Raw genomic sequence first — 15,345 nt, forward strand, 5'->3', positions numbered from 1 at the left:
TTATACAAACCATAATATAACAATGATGTCCCGCATTTCTACCTATCGTTCAACAGTCCATAATCTATTACATTGTTCAATAATAACGTTTTCCTCAATAGTCGATTGCATATAGTTTTCCATTTATGCTTCACATAATTTATTATCATTCTCTTCATAATCCTTAAAAAGTAAAAAAAAATCTTAATCTTTTTTATTACTATAGTATTTACTATTATTGTCTTTTTCTAGTACTTCATCTTTTTTGTTGCTACATTTTTTCTATTCTTAATCCTCCCATTTTCGCGAACAACTCAAAGTTTCTTAGAAAGCATATATTTTGTCAAAAAACAAAAGACAGAAGCCACCCAAAATGTTTGCTTATTGCTCCAGCGCAAACATCACTGGTCCGTGACATGTAAACTTTATCTAAAACGATTCAAAGCCAATTATAAATGTCAAAGGAAAGTGCGTCGTCAATTTGGCGAAGCAACGGAAGACTTCCGTGAAAATTACATTTAAACCATCTTGTTTCTCAAGTTTGTCTCCCCAATGGCGTAGTTTTGATGTTCTCTATCACAAAATTCACAGCTCCACATCCCTCATTCATTTTCATTTCTATTTCATTCAAGGAAAAATAAATTCCTTACTATACTCCGCTATTTTTGATGTAATTTCTCATCAGTATTTTATTGTGTATGCGGAATAAACGATACAATTTGAAATTGCATTTCAAGTTCCAGAGTATGTTCTGAATTTCAAGAGAAAGTGTTGATGGAGAGATTCCAGATGAGGGTCCAGTGACTGCGCCGTTGCACGACGAGTCACGAAAGCGTTCGAGACGCAAACATAATCGCACGCGTAGGAGATTTATCGAGGACAGTGTGTTTGGAATGTCTTTGATGCGGACTGTATCAAAGTGGCAGGCAGTTTGAGCCCTCTTAATGGGCTATGAGTTATGGTCTGGCGTACGATTGTCTCGCTTGCTGGGAGCAAAGGAAGAGGAGAAAACGATGGCGAAGAAGAGGAAGAAGAAAAGGAGGAGGAGGAGAAGAAAGGAGAAGAAAACGACGAAGAAAAATAAAAAGAAGACTAAGAAGGAGAAGTAGAAAAAGATGAAGAAGAAGAGGGAAGGGAAGAAGAAGGTGAAGAACGAAGAGAAGAAGAAGACGGAAAGGGAAGAAGGACGAGAAGAAGATGAAAAAGAAGGGGAAGAAGAAGACGGAGTAGAGGAGGGTAAAGAAGAATAAGAAGACGAAGAGGAAGAAAAAGAAGAAGAATCGGAGACCCGCTGACTCTAAACGCCAGTTCATGTAGCACACACGTAGTAGTTTACTGCCGACAGAGCACCTTGTACTGTCAGTTAGAAAACCCTCTCTCCCCTCCCCAATGCTTTTCAAACACTTCTTAAGAGACTAGTGCCGAGTTGCCGACTTGCTTTTATCGCGAAAAACATTTTTGTCTCGCCCACCTATATTTTCCTTCATGTCGCGCGATTTCCCCACTCTCCTCCTGCTCCACGATTTTTAATACTCTTGTTTATGGTTTCCCACTATTGCTCCATACTCGCCAAATGAAGCTATTTTCAAAAGCACTGAATTGGACTCCTAAGGATGTTGCTGAATTATGTCTCTCTCACACTATTCCCGAGAACTTTACGACAACTTTACTTCATTTTATTTAAATCCTAAAAATAGAGTTCGATTCTAAAGTATTTCGTTCCAGTAACGAATAACTGTTGTGGAATTACAAGATAATGTATACCTTAGTCCATTTTGGGTTTGGTCATACAAATTTACTTTAAGTTTAATTTATAGATTTCGTTTAGGTTTAATTTAGGTTCAGTCGGTGTGTAACAATTTTAGAAGACTAAAGGACTTTAGGATTAAAAACAATTTTTTGAATTTTTATCTGCTTTGTGAAGATCTTTTACACAGTTTGGATCAAGACTTTTTTTAACGTTCGGAAAAAAAATTGTTAAAGCTACTTTAGCCGTTTGAATGGAGGGACGATTCGCGAAAGGAAACTACACAATTAGCAATCGAAGTGGCTGCTCTCTCTCTATCTCCTCTCATGCTCACGCGTCCTGAAGACCTCATCTTTAATTCATATCATCCGCTTCCAGGAAATCGGTCGATAAATTATAATTTCATCGCGTATTCCATCGTTGAAGCCAAAGCTTATCCATTGCGGATATACATATATATACACACAAGAACATGAGAATGATTATATTATTGTGTACCAACTCAACTCCTCTTTTCTCTATTAAAAAAATAAATCCCAAATTCAACCCAAAATCCTAAAGACAAATTTCTGAAATATACCAATACAAAATTTGTTTTCCTTTCTCGAAAACTGTCACCATCTTTTTTCTTTTAGCCCAAAAAGAAAACTGGAAGAGTTTAAATAAATAAATAAATTAAAAAATGCTGTCCAAAGTAAAAACTTATCTTCAATAACAAAAGAACTTATAGAAGAATCTAAAGAAGAAAATTTGTTTCCCTTTGTTTCAGACTAAAGCAAGAGTATCATGGTGGGGCTTGGTGTCCTAAATTGCAGATAACAACTGAACCGCGCGAATGGCTCGAAATCGATCTGCACAATGTTCATTTAATCACTGGAACTGCTACTCAGGGACGATTTGGAAATGGACAAGGTGTTGAATTTGCCGAAGCTTATCTCCTCGAGTATTGGAGACCTAGATTAGGGAAATGGGTCCGTTATCGGGATATTCGAGGCGAAGAGGTAAGTTCGAGTTTCCTCCTTTTATAAACGAACAACAAAAACCACAAAGTATTTACTTTCTTGTTTTTGTTTGTTTGAAATATTAAAATAATACCTAAATTATTCGTTAATTACTATTAATTACAGTTTATCAATAATTTTCCATGTATTACCATAAAGAATCATAAATGATTACAGAATCATATAGCATACAGAACTAAACAGTATACGAAACTATATAGCATACATAACTATACAGAAAACAGTTTACTGTATAGTACACAGTACCATACAGTAAACAGATTACTGTATAGTACTCAGTACCATACAGTAAACAGATTACTGTATAGTATACAGTACCATACAGTAAACAGATTACTGTATAGTGCATAGTACCATACCAACTATTAAATTATAATCTGGTTAATAATAAAAAAAGCACATAGCCAATTGTAAAGAAAAAAATATGCTGCACAAAAAATAATACAGCACTATAACAACTTCTAAAGTACTATAATGAATAATAAACAACCATTCATTGAATAATGTCATAATATTGAATTATAAACCATTCTAAAGGGTTATTAGTGATTATAAGAGAAGGTTAAGTATTGATTTAGCATAAATGAGAATAAATAGAACTTGACATTTCTGACTCACATTACTTTGAATGTTTGTTCGTCTATGTGTGTGTAGGCATAAAATAGAGAGAAAGGGAAGACCATTTCCATGAGTTCCATTATGGAGGAACTTCTTTTCAAAACATTTTACTGGAGGTTCGTTTTAGAATTTAGAGTGCCAGTGGAAAGTTTACTGGCCAGCCGAGTTTCTTCGGAAGTTAAAATGGAGGGGTTTGCTTCCAACTTATTTGTATAGGAGGGTGGATCAATAAAATGAGGGAAGATCGTCGCGTGCACGCGGGTCAGACGGTATCCTTCTCACCTCTATATTTATATATACTTTTATATATATATATATATTTACTATATATATAGTCAAATGCTTGAATAGGTGAGATATTCTCACCGACAGACATTTTCATATTCGTTGTGCTATGAATATATCCTCAAGGATTCTGAGCATCTCTCTAGAATCTCTTCAAATAACTCCTTGATCATCGCTATAGCTTAAAAAGTCTTCGAATTTTAGTTTTTGTAAATACTTTTTCTTAATACTTTTTCGGACAGTTTCGTTTTTTATTGTTGATGATGCTTTTTATCATTATCATCTTCTACTACTAAATATTCTTCTTCTGCTACTAAATTGTATAAATATGAATTATAACTCCAGGGGTGAAATGCATCCTTTGCATAATTAGACAAAAGGTAGACGTCTTATTCGACTTAATCTTCGCTAACGTTCAGAGAGTTATCCGGCTTTTGAGACGAGGACTGGAATAGTAGCTACTGTTGAGGAGGAAAAAGGTGCTACTCGTCGAGTAGCAAAAGGCGATACAATACATTAGCATATAGCATGGGCGTTGGTCGATGCCACACCTATTCACACTATCTTCAAGCTTTCCGAATTTGTCCCGAGTAAAAAAAAAGTTTCCTCGAAATCCTCAATTCACTATATTATGATCTGCTGTCCACAGTTTGAAGTTATTTTTTTTAAATATTGTTTGACAAATCGAAAATATGGAGGTATTTTTTCATGATTAATAAACTAATAGAGTAGAAAATTTTTAAAAAACTATTGATGATCCATATAAAAATTGAGAGAGTCATCATTTCGACAAGTTTTAGTCCTTCTTTTTGAACAGAGGGAGGAAAATGGGTGAGGGGGGTCTCTTATTTTCCACTTATGAGAACAGAGGCAGAACTCTTCTGCGCTCGTTGTTCTCACGTATCGTCGAGACGTGACCGAGTCGTGGTGTTCGGTCGTGATCTCGACAGGTGCAAACTCGAGCTCGTTTAACAAACGCGTGTGTGCCCTCACCAAACTCGCTCTAGGGAACACGTAAAGAATTTTTCGTGCCCGACTGAACTGCACGTTGTGCTCTTGTGTGAAAGGTAATTGCGTCGGTAGCCTGACACTACTTTATTTTCAACCACTCGTTACTCCTGTCAGCCTCCGAGCATTACCAGCGCTTGATGCAGTCTTTATCTACTTATTTTTGTCCCCCTTCCTTTTTTTCACTTATTCGATTCACACAATTCTGGTTAATAGAAAATTTTTATTACTGACGTTTAAAAGATTAAGTCTTCTAAACAGAAGACGCTTCATTAATAGATGCTAATAAATAATTAGGTCTGATTCTGTAATATTTTTCCCGATTCATGTGAAATTACTTTTTTTTCATCCCAGATAGCAATAGATGACATTTTTCTAAATCGATACGATTTTCTTTCTGTTACAGGTGATAAAGGGGAACAGCAATACCTACATTGAAACGAAACGAGATTTAGAACCACCGATTTGGGCGAGTAAAATTCGTTTTCTACCGTACAGTTATCATCGTCGTACGGTGTGCATGCGAGTTGAATTGTACGGTTGTCCATGGAACGATGGAATCGTTTCTTACTCGATACCGCAGGGGGATAAACGAGGCAATTGGGAATTCTTCGACGTGACTTACGACGGTCATTGGGACGGTGAACTACGTCGTGGTCTTGGACAACTCACGGACGGTCGTACTGGGCCCGATAATTTCAAGTTGGGTTACTTTGACTACGATCGGGGTCAAGGATGGGTTGGCTGGAGAAACGATACCCGTTCAAATCGTCCACTCGAAGTTAAATTCGAATTTGATCACGTCAGAGAATTCTCCGCTGTTCATATCTATTGCAACAATCAATTCACTAAAGATGTTCAGGTGAGTCCATTTCATTGTTTATAGTTTATACTCTATTTCCGTATTCACTAATTCCATAGTACTATTTTGTATCTGTATTCCATTTTATTTCCTTTAATGTATTCTATTTTATCCCCTTTATTGTATTCCATTTATCCCTTTTATTGTGTTCCAATTTATCCCTTTTATTCTATTCCAATTTATCCTTTTTATTCTATTCCATTTTATCCATTTTACCCATTCCAGTTCCATTATACCATGTTCCACTTTACCCCATTTTCCTGCCTTATATTTCATCGTTTATAAAAACAACTACAACCATTGCAACTGCGAAATCATTACTTCCAGCAATTTTGGACTTTAATGGTAATACTTCCCCAATGGAAATTTTCGGTCAATTGTATTTGCGAGGGCAAAGTCAAATAGTACAATTCTCAAGGTCCTAAAAACCTAAGTAGATGGTGTTGGCAAATATAATACTGCTTTGAAAATTCTATTTTCATCGTGTGCCTTAGAGGAGAGAAGAGGGTTAAAAAAACCTCTTGGCACATTCGTGCGGAGTGTGAAAGAGGAAATTGGAAAGCCCCGCAGCGACGATTAGGCGAGCAGACTTACACGACGAGGGAAATGAAGGGTAAAAGAGACTCCGTCTCTGCCTCTTTTTCAACTTGCTTTTTTTTATCCAAACTTGGAAAAAACTTGGCGTAGATATGAAAATGTTCCCTGTCTGAAAATTTGGTTTGGTACTAACATTTTTTCTGGATATTTTCTATTTTTCTAAATATTCCACAACGAGATATTTTCATATTGATAATTATTTATTGTGTATGTGACGCTTCGGGGTGAAAGGGACCTAACGCGACAAGAACATCAGCATTAACGTTATTATCGCGTTAGGTTCCTTTCACTGTGAAGCCTTACATATTTATTCCGAATTGGTAAAGATTTTCAAAAAATTCAATAATACGTAGATTTTCTCACCTTGACGACGATGTTTATGGTAATAGATTACTGACGGTCGATAATGCAGGTTGTCGAGTTATTAACGGAGCTTAAAGGGCGTTGGTAGTCCAATCGGGGCATCGGGCTCGTACCAAACAGAACTAGTCGACTCTGACAAACCTATGTCGTCAATTGGGAGACCAATGCAAGACAGTAAGTCAATAATTGTTCAGGTGAATTTCTGAGCTATAATCATTAACATCGAGGATTTCTCCGGTGTTTAGAGTCATTATCCTCTTTAAAGTTTTCAGTCAAACCACGCGACGTGTACGCATTATTTACAATTGAGGAAAAAAGTAAATATTTCAAGGTAGAGCACGAAAGAAGGCAACCTTTTGCAAAAATCAGATCGAATAAAATGCAGTTTACGCCCTACGCAGTTTACGCTCATTCTTGACAGACTAAAAGCAAACTTAGGAGCAATTTTAAGTGGACTGGAATTGCGAAGTCTGAAGATAAAACTCGACAAAGAAAGTATCAAGCGAAGTATTAACTTTAGCCCCCTTCATATATATTTTCTCGTGGAAAATTTTCCGGCGTATTCCGTTTGGATTTTATAATGGTCTGCAAAACACTCTGCTCGGTATCAAGATTTATTTGAATGGAGCGCCTCATTACCCAGCTCTATGATTGTAAGGCAGAGGGAGCGAGAAAGAGCGCAGTGATGGTTCTTGTAGTAGTAGTAGTTGATGGTTACGGGTTTTGTGAGAATGGGGAGGTAAAATGGGGCTCCCTTCACAATGGCAGCAACGACCGTTCGTAGTAGTCGTCGTCGTCGTCGTGGGTGCAGATACGCCACGCATTCAAATACAATACCTACAGTCTGGCAAGACTGCTGAGAAGCTTCGCGAGACCCTCCCTATTAACAAGCGCGCGAGCTTACTCTAGTGGGATAGAACACGTCGACGGCTGAAAGACAGCACTTCAAAGCTCCGGTAACCCTACCGACGCCTCATCGAAAACCCTCTCCTTTTCTCTCTCTCTCTCTCTATCGTTCTCTCTAACCCTCTTTCTCGCTCTCAGCCTACTTGCCTGAAGGGCGAAGGTTGAAAATCCATACGGGCCACCGCGACGTCTTCCACGAGGTGAAGGAGTTAGATAATCTGTGCTTTGTAATCTCTCAGTCACTCCCCCCCTCTCTCTCCTCCTCCACATCCTCAATTCTAAGTTCTGTACTACTATCGTACCATCGTGTCTGGAGCGAATTAGCATTCCGCTACGACTCCTCGCGCCTCTGTGCTTCTTGGAGACCCACCTACGGCTTTTGCCATTATCGAGGTCGTTCCCGTCATTGTCGTTCTAATCAGCGTTGAATCAACGACCAGTTTAGTTGCGTTACACACAGTAGTAGACGGAAATTATTTTAAAGAGAACTTGATAATCCTGCTTTGCTTCATAGTTCACTTTTTAGAACTAAGTGAAAGCTGTTTTATAAAATTGATCCCACTTCTCCTTCTAAATATGTAGATTGCCTCTTAATAGTTTCATTGAAGCTTTGAATTTCGAGATTAAATTAATCATTTTCAATGATTCTATTTTGAGAATATTGTCGTGATCCAACGGTCCATGAATATTAAATTAGAAATCATAATTACGTCCGTTATTAATTTTACACTCAATTACCACACATAATACACTCAATAAATAAGTTTATAAATCAGTTTATTAGAATTGTGTCTATTTATTATGTTGCAGGTCTTTTCGGAAGTCGGGGTTATGTTTAGTATTGGCGGTAAATACTACAATGGTGATCCAATTGTGTACGAGACAGTAGAGGATCGTATCTTTGAGAATTCACGAAACGTAACGATTAAATTACATCATCGGATTGGCAAGTTTGTCAAATTGAAGTTTGGCTTTGCTTCCCGTTGGATTATGATCAGTGAGATAACATTCGATTCGGGTGAGTAATTTCACTGTTTTGTTACATTAAACCACTACAATCATTAAATCACTATAATCATTTGTATTCGTATAATTATAAAAGATCCTATCTAAGAAAAAATTTTTGATTTTTCAGATATTGCTCATGGAAACTTCAGTCTAGAAATGCCGCCATCAACCGAAGCGCCAAGAATTAAGGACAAAAGTTCCGATCGTGATACTCCGCTTCAAGCGGAAATTCCCGTTTCCACTGCCAAGCAGGATGATCCAACTTATATGGCTGTGATAATAGGAGTACTGACGGCAGTTATTCTTCTCCTGGCCGTTGCTATATTTCTAATAGTCAGTCGGCATAGGCAGAGGAAAAATTTTGCCAGTCCATTAGGTGCAAAGGGTGCAATTCCCTCGGGTAATCATCACCATCATCATCATTTGTCATCGGAATCGGCGTATGGGACCACAGAGAAAGATCCATCATTAATGACATATAGAGTTGAGGATCTTGACGATAGGTATTCTGGTTCTAAACTCACAACATTGCCACGTGATTTGAATGATCGACTACTCGGTGACGTTAGACTCGACGAATACCAGGAGCCATTTCACGAGAACAAATATCGTGAACCAGCGCATGCTGCATACTACGGATACAGTACTGTTGTCTTGGACAACAAGGATTTGCACGACAACATTGAACAGTCCGGTGAGTACACATGTTTGACATAACTAGGCTACATTATTATCGGACCAATTTGCATCCGAGGAATGATAGGTATTAATGCGATGGTTAATTGTAATATGTCAATTAGTATTGATTTCAATGGAATTTCGAACTGGTTATGGGGCTTACGCAATTTTGAATTGCATTTCTTTATTGATGGGAACGGTATTTGGTGATACAAACATAAAAATTTGTTATTGCGATTAAATGTCAATTTAGTTCAGAAATGGAAAATGTATCATGAATCAAGTCTAGTAAAGAATCGTGAATTAGAGTTGCAACACTTCTTTTGGGTGCTAGTAGTCCACATGGACCCGGAACAAGCAGAAGACGAAATCTATTCGGCAAAATCGAAGACAGTAGTAAAAAAACTGTTCTGATTTTTTTTACATAGTTCTTTAGAATACTAAATGTACCTAGAAAAAATTTGAATCCGAAAGCAATTGGGATTTTGTGTAATCGATAAAAACAGATCTTCAAAATACAGATTTTTCTATATTCCAAAAATGTTTTCGTCATTTTGTTACAGATGCGACATACGATTATGCAGTTCCTATGCCTGTGCCTAGTGTAAGCAGTGATCAGGACAGTGTCTTTTCCAAATCCTCCAGGGGCAGCGCAAAAGTATGTAAATTTTCATTTACAATAAAGTTCAATTTATTAAATCAAAAGTAAAATTCTAATTAAAACTAAAATTTCAACTAAAAACCAATTCAGGGTTGCCACAAATATTTAATTTTATTTTACAAAAATCCTAATAAAATCCTTCACAAGAATTCAATTATTTTCATAAATAATAAATCGATTATTCGGAAATTCATTTTTTAATAAATTTTTATAAGAAAATTTTACAAAAATTCAATTATTTAAATACAAAAATAAATAATTTATTGAATAATTGAATGTTTATTAAAATTGAATTCTCATAAAGAATTTTATCAACAAATTTTTAAATAATTGAATTCTTTTTAAAAATTTTAATAAAATTTTGAAGAATAATTACATTTTTGGAGGAATTTGATAAAAATATTGTATCAAAAATTAATTAAAATCCTACGATGAGTTTTATTATTTATGAAAATAATTAAAACATTTTCCAATAATGTTATTTATTTATTTATTTATTTATTTATACAAATTTTTCTAAAATAATTGAATTTCGGTGAAGAATTTTATTATTTATAAAAATAATTGATTTCTTGAAAAGAACTTTGTTAATTTTTTTTTAAATAATTAAATTCATGCGACGAATTTTAAAAAAATCTTTTTAAATTTTTGATATTTTTCGAAAAATTTTATGAAATTTTGTATGTATTAAATAATTGAACTCATGTGAAAATTTTATTATTTATGAAAATAATTGAATTATTTCAAAGAAATTTATTTAAAAATTTATAAATTATTGAATTCCTGTGAAATTTTAACAAGAATTTTATTCAAGTTTTTAAAAATAATTGAATTTTGAAGAAGAATTTTATTATTTATAACGATAATTGAAATTTTGACGAGAATTTAAAAAAAAAATTTTCAAATAATTCAATATTGAAGAATTTTATTATTTATAAAGATAATTGAAATTTTGATAAGAATTTTTTTTTAATTTTTGAACATAATTTAATTTCTGCAAAGAATTGTATTACTTTTGAAAATAATTTAATTCTTCCAACGAATTTTATTCTAGTTTATGAAAATAATTGAATTTCGAAGAAGAATTGTATTATTTATAAAGATAATAAAAATTTTTAACATAATAATTGAATTTTGGAGAAGAATTTTATTATTTTTAAAGCTAATTGAAATGACCAGAATTTTTTTTTAATTTTTAAATATAATTAAATTTCTGCGAAAGATTTTATTACTTTTAAATATAATTGAATTTCTAAAATTATTTGTAACTTTTACAAAATTCAATTTTTTTAGTATTTTTAACTAAAATTCTTTTATCAATCTTGTATTTATGAAAATTGTAAAAATTATTCATTAAATAATTTATAAATCATAATTTTATAATAGTTCTTCTAAAATTAAGTTATTTAAAAAGAAATTATTGTCTGAAGTAGAAAAAATCCAAGGTTTTGTATTAAAATTCGTGGTAATTTTATAGTTTACGAGGCAAACAAAAAAAACTTCAAAATTCAGAGTTTTCTCATGAATTTTTAAAATTCAATTTTTTCCAGTACTTTTATTAAAAATCCCTGACTTTTCCCTGACCTGTGGCAACCCTGCAATTTTTAATTAGAATTACAATTTAAATTAAAATATCAATCAAAAGCTTAATTTAAATTCAAGTTTCAATTAAATCCCAAAAAAAATTTAAATTTCAACTGTTAAACTTTACCTCCACGTTTAAACATTGTATAACGTTGTACAAAACTGACTTTCCATTAGCATCGGAATATTCGAAAATTACCGAAATAATCAGCTTGTAAGCAGTGATCTTGATGTTTGGGAATTAATTTTCAAGCCTCTCTCACTCTCTACTTATGTAAAGTTGAACAAGCGCTGAGCTTACAACTTTTAATCCTCTACACTAAGCACGATAGAAACTACCTTTTTTTCTCCTCCAATTTCAGAAAATTTCCCCAGAGTATGTAATAATAAATTTCTTTCCAAACTCCAGGGAGGTGAAAAAAAAATCTTTATATTTGCAAATTTCAATTTTTTCCCCATTCTTTCTCTCTTCTTTTTTTTTTTTTTTTTTTTTTTTTGATTTGCTAACCCTGCAATTCTCTTGAATTTTTTTTTCTCCCAACCTCTATAGATGGTAATATGCATTTTACAAAATTTAAAAAAGTAAAACGTTTGACGTTTCCACTCTGCATGTTTTTTAATCGAGACTTTATGAATATTTGGTGCTTCAGGCGTGCTTGCAGAGCTTTTTCCCGCCACCTCCACCTCCAATGAGTGTACCACCTCCTCGAGGCACCAGTAATCTAACGTACTCGAGCCCACCGAGTCCTGAACCGGTTTGTGAACGAGAACGCCGCGGCAGTAAGCGACGGGAGCATTCTCTTCATAGATTCGCATAAAGAATCAACTCCCAAATGAGAATGACAGGATAATTTTTTCGCAGCAAAAAAAAAGAAATACTACAACACTCCGGAATGCACATCTTTCGTCATAGATCATCGAGAAAAAAAAACAGAATTTGTAAGCACTATTTAAATATTTCATCTCACGATTACTATAATGGAAAAAATACTCAAATTTACATGCACAATAGCAGAAGTGAAAATACTCCCCAAATCAGAATAATTTTTCATTAATCGTGAATTGTAAGAGAGAGATAAAAAAATCGGAGCTTCTCTTTTCTACAAATTATCCCGAAAGAAAGATTCGATTTTACTTTACTATAATATAAACTTTTTAAAAGTCTAACTTATTTTTAATTAATTTTATTAATTAATTTTCCGGAAATAAATTTCCTTTGGACTTGAATCTTTTTTTCGGGTTTGTACAGTAATTTTAAGACTATATATAGTAATTATTCGAAGTACACTGCAAAAATAGTTTTTTTGTAATTATTTTTCTAGTTTTCAATACGTTTCGACAGTTTTTAATTATTTTGAATATTTCAGATTAAAATGTGGAAACAAAAATAAATTTCATCACAATGGTATTTTTACCTCCGTCATGGATACAAAAAAATATTTTTTCTTACGTTCCATTAAGATTTTTTGTTTTATTCCTAAAATCTTTCTATGAAAGAAAATTTTTTTTAAATTCTTTAAATTAGTAAAAAAAAATTGTTTTCTTACAAAAGAAAATGATAAAAAAAATTTCTTAACATCTTAATCTAAAATACTCAAATAATTTGACTCTCTTTACTTGTTTTTGAAAATGAAGAAAAAAAACACAAGTCTTAGATTTTTGATAAGACAACTTTTGTAAAAATTATTTTCAAATGGAGAGAAGAAAACTTTTTTTCCATCATTACATTTCATTATGTAATACCACAATATTTTTACAGTGTATCAAGGTAAAAATTTGTATAATCGCTAAGGCGATGAAACTAAAATTATTGGCATATCAGTTAGGGAAATAACTCCTCTAGAAATTCGCCTCGAGGCTTTTCGTACTATATACACACTGCCACAGGATCGTCGTTAAATAATTCTTTTTTTACAATCCTTTTTTCAACACGTAAGCTCAAAGGAAGTTTAAGCATACAGGAAAATTACTAGAATACCAGACGTAAACCACAATTTCAACTTTTTCTCTCTCTTTTTTTGTTAAAAAGTTCTAACCATCCAAGAAAAGAAAAAAGAGTTAATAAAAAAAAAAATTATATAAATAAAATCGAATTTCTAGAGTGAGTCAAGTTTATTGTGTAATGCACAATGTCAAATAAAATTATAATAATACGCCTCGGTCAGTATCTCGCTACCAGAATTTTTGCCAAAAAAAAGAACAAATGGCAGCGAGCATCGATCGTTTCTCACACAGAAGACTGACTCGTATGAACAGAAGAAAAAAATGAAAAAAAAAACTCAGTCCCATGCGATGTATTTATTGTCTGTACAGCGCCTCTTTGATGGACTTTTTTTTAAGAAAAAAAAAATTAGTATTTGTATAAATGCGTAGTTTCTTAATCATTAGAATTATAGTCGAAGATGGTAGAAAAGTATTTGTCGAATTTTTTTAAATTTTCGCAAATTCGTATTTGATTTTATATCACTTGGCAGCTAGTATTTTTTTTTTTTTTTTTGCATTATAAGGGTGCGAAACAAATTTTAAGCTGTCAATTTTAGTAAAATCGTTCTGCGCATTTTTAGACTATTCTAAGTACCAGTGAGTATTTGCTTTATTAATTTAAAAAAAATTTCTAAATTGTAAAAATTCTAAATAATATATTTTTTTTATAGTAATTTATATTACCTTTTTCAGTGTCATGAAAAAAATTTTGTTTTACAGCACGCGTCAATTGAAGCCGAACTCCTTTTTTTAAATTATTTTTTCGTTTTACAATTTTTAATCCCAATTTTTAACTTTCTGAAACTTTCAATTTAATTTTAATAAAAATTTTTTAAATGTTTCAATTAATTTATTTATAAATTTATGAATTTAGTTTCAAGTGAGATCTCTTGATTTTGTAACATATTAATTTACAAATTTAATTCAAATGAACTAATTCATAAATATATAGCTTCTAAAGCCTGAAGCCGAACGTTGGAGTGGGGATATGAGAGAGAAAAGAAAACCCAGTGATGACGCTTTTTTTCTCTCTCCTAGCCATTGCAGCTCCAGAACGTTTCATAAATAAAAAAATTTACAAATTTATAAAAATGTAATTGAATTTTGTATTTGAATTTGTAAATAATTTAATAATCGAATTTTAAATAGTAATAATTGATTTTAAAATTTTTAATAATTTAAAAATTAAATTATTATTATAAATTATTAAAAAAAAAATCTAAAATAAAATAAAACTTGAAAATATTTTTAATTTGTATAAAAGACTTTGATTTAAAATAATTTCTACATTTAAGTTTGTAATTAGTGTGAGTTTCATTTTTTTTTATTTGTAACTTTGTTCGAATATAAATATCGACAAAACTTTTCCCATTAGGTAGTTTTTCTATATTTACCGTCTCAGCCTTCATACAACAATTTAGTGCGGAAATCGCGATACAAAAAAGAATATGTAATTTTTTGCTAAAGAAAAATCGACAATACAGGGATGAGACAAAACAATAATGATTAATAAACTCATAAATATGTGTAAGAAACCCGACCACATTGTGATATAAAACGAAATCGATCGCGAGTTATAAACAGCCTGTAATTATTTTTTTTTTTTTGTATATCTTTGAAAATAAAAATTTCATTCTTTATGTAACAATATATAGACTTAATTTAGAAATGAAATTGCAATCTTTTATAAACAACGACTATAAAATTACAAAAAAGTTCCTTGTTAAAAATCAACGATTTAACGTCATCAACAAAATTTTCTTTTTTTCCCTAGGGATAAAAAATTTTCAATTTAACCTCTTTGTCTTTTTTCGCAAACATTTTTTTAAGACTTTTCAAGTTGTTTTCTATTATCAAGACTAATTAAAATCCAAATAAGTTCTTTTTATGCATTTTTTGTACAGTAATAAATAATTTCAACTTTTGACGAAATCTCAAGAATCTGTAGTAGTAAAACTGAATATTAAAGTTCAGAATGTCTTTTGAAGATGGCGTAAATATGAAATGTCGAGATTTTTATTATTTTCCGGGCGCGTCTAAGAAA

General features: G+C 32.4%; 1 protein-coding gene across 1 annotated transcript in view; it reads left to right on the forward strand.

Moving 5' to 3' along the window:
- LOC122508343 (discoidin domain-containing receptor 2-like) overlaps window positions 1-14,655 on the forward strand; it is a 128,575-nt gene extending 113,920 nt beyond the window's left edge. Inside the window, exons 5-10 of the mRNA XM_043621630.1 lie at window positions 2,496-2,727; window positions 5,066-5,521; window positions 8,198-8,405; window positions 8,523-9,089; window positions 9,637-9,731; window positions 11,969-14,655. Coding sequence (XP_043477565.1) covers window positions 2,496-2,727; window positions 5,066-5,521; window positions 8,198-8,405; window positions 8,523-9,089; window positions 9,637-9,731; window positions 11,969-12,136 — 1,726 coding nt within the window. The 3' untranslated portion in view covers window positions 12,137-14,655. The remainder of the gene's footprint in view (window positions 1-2,495; window positions 2,728-5,065; window positions 5,522-8,197; window positions 8,406-8,522; window positions 9,090-9,636; window positions 9,732-11,968) is intronic.
- Window positions 14,656-15,345: the final 690 nt, after the last annotated feature.

The sequence above is a fragment of the Leptopilina heterotoma genome, unplaced genomic scaffold (genome assembly GCF_015476425.1).
Source record: "Leptopilina heterotoma isolate Lh14 unplaced genomic scaffold, ASM1547642v1 Lhet_114, whole genome shotgun sequence".
NCBI classification, from domain to species: Eukaryota; Metazoa; Arthropoda; class Insecta; order Hymenoptera; family Figitidae; genus Leptopilina; species Leptopilina heterotoma.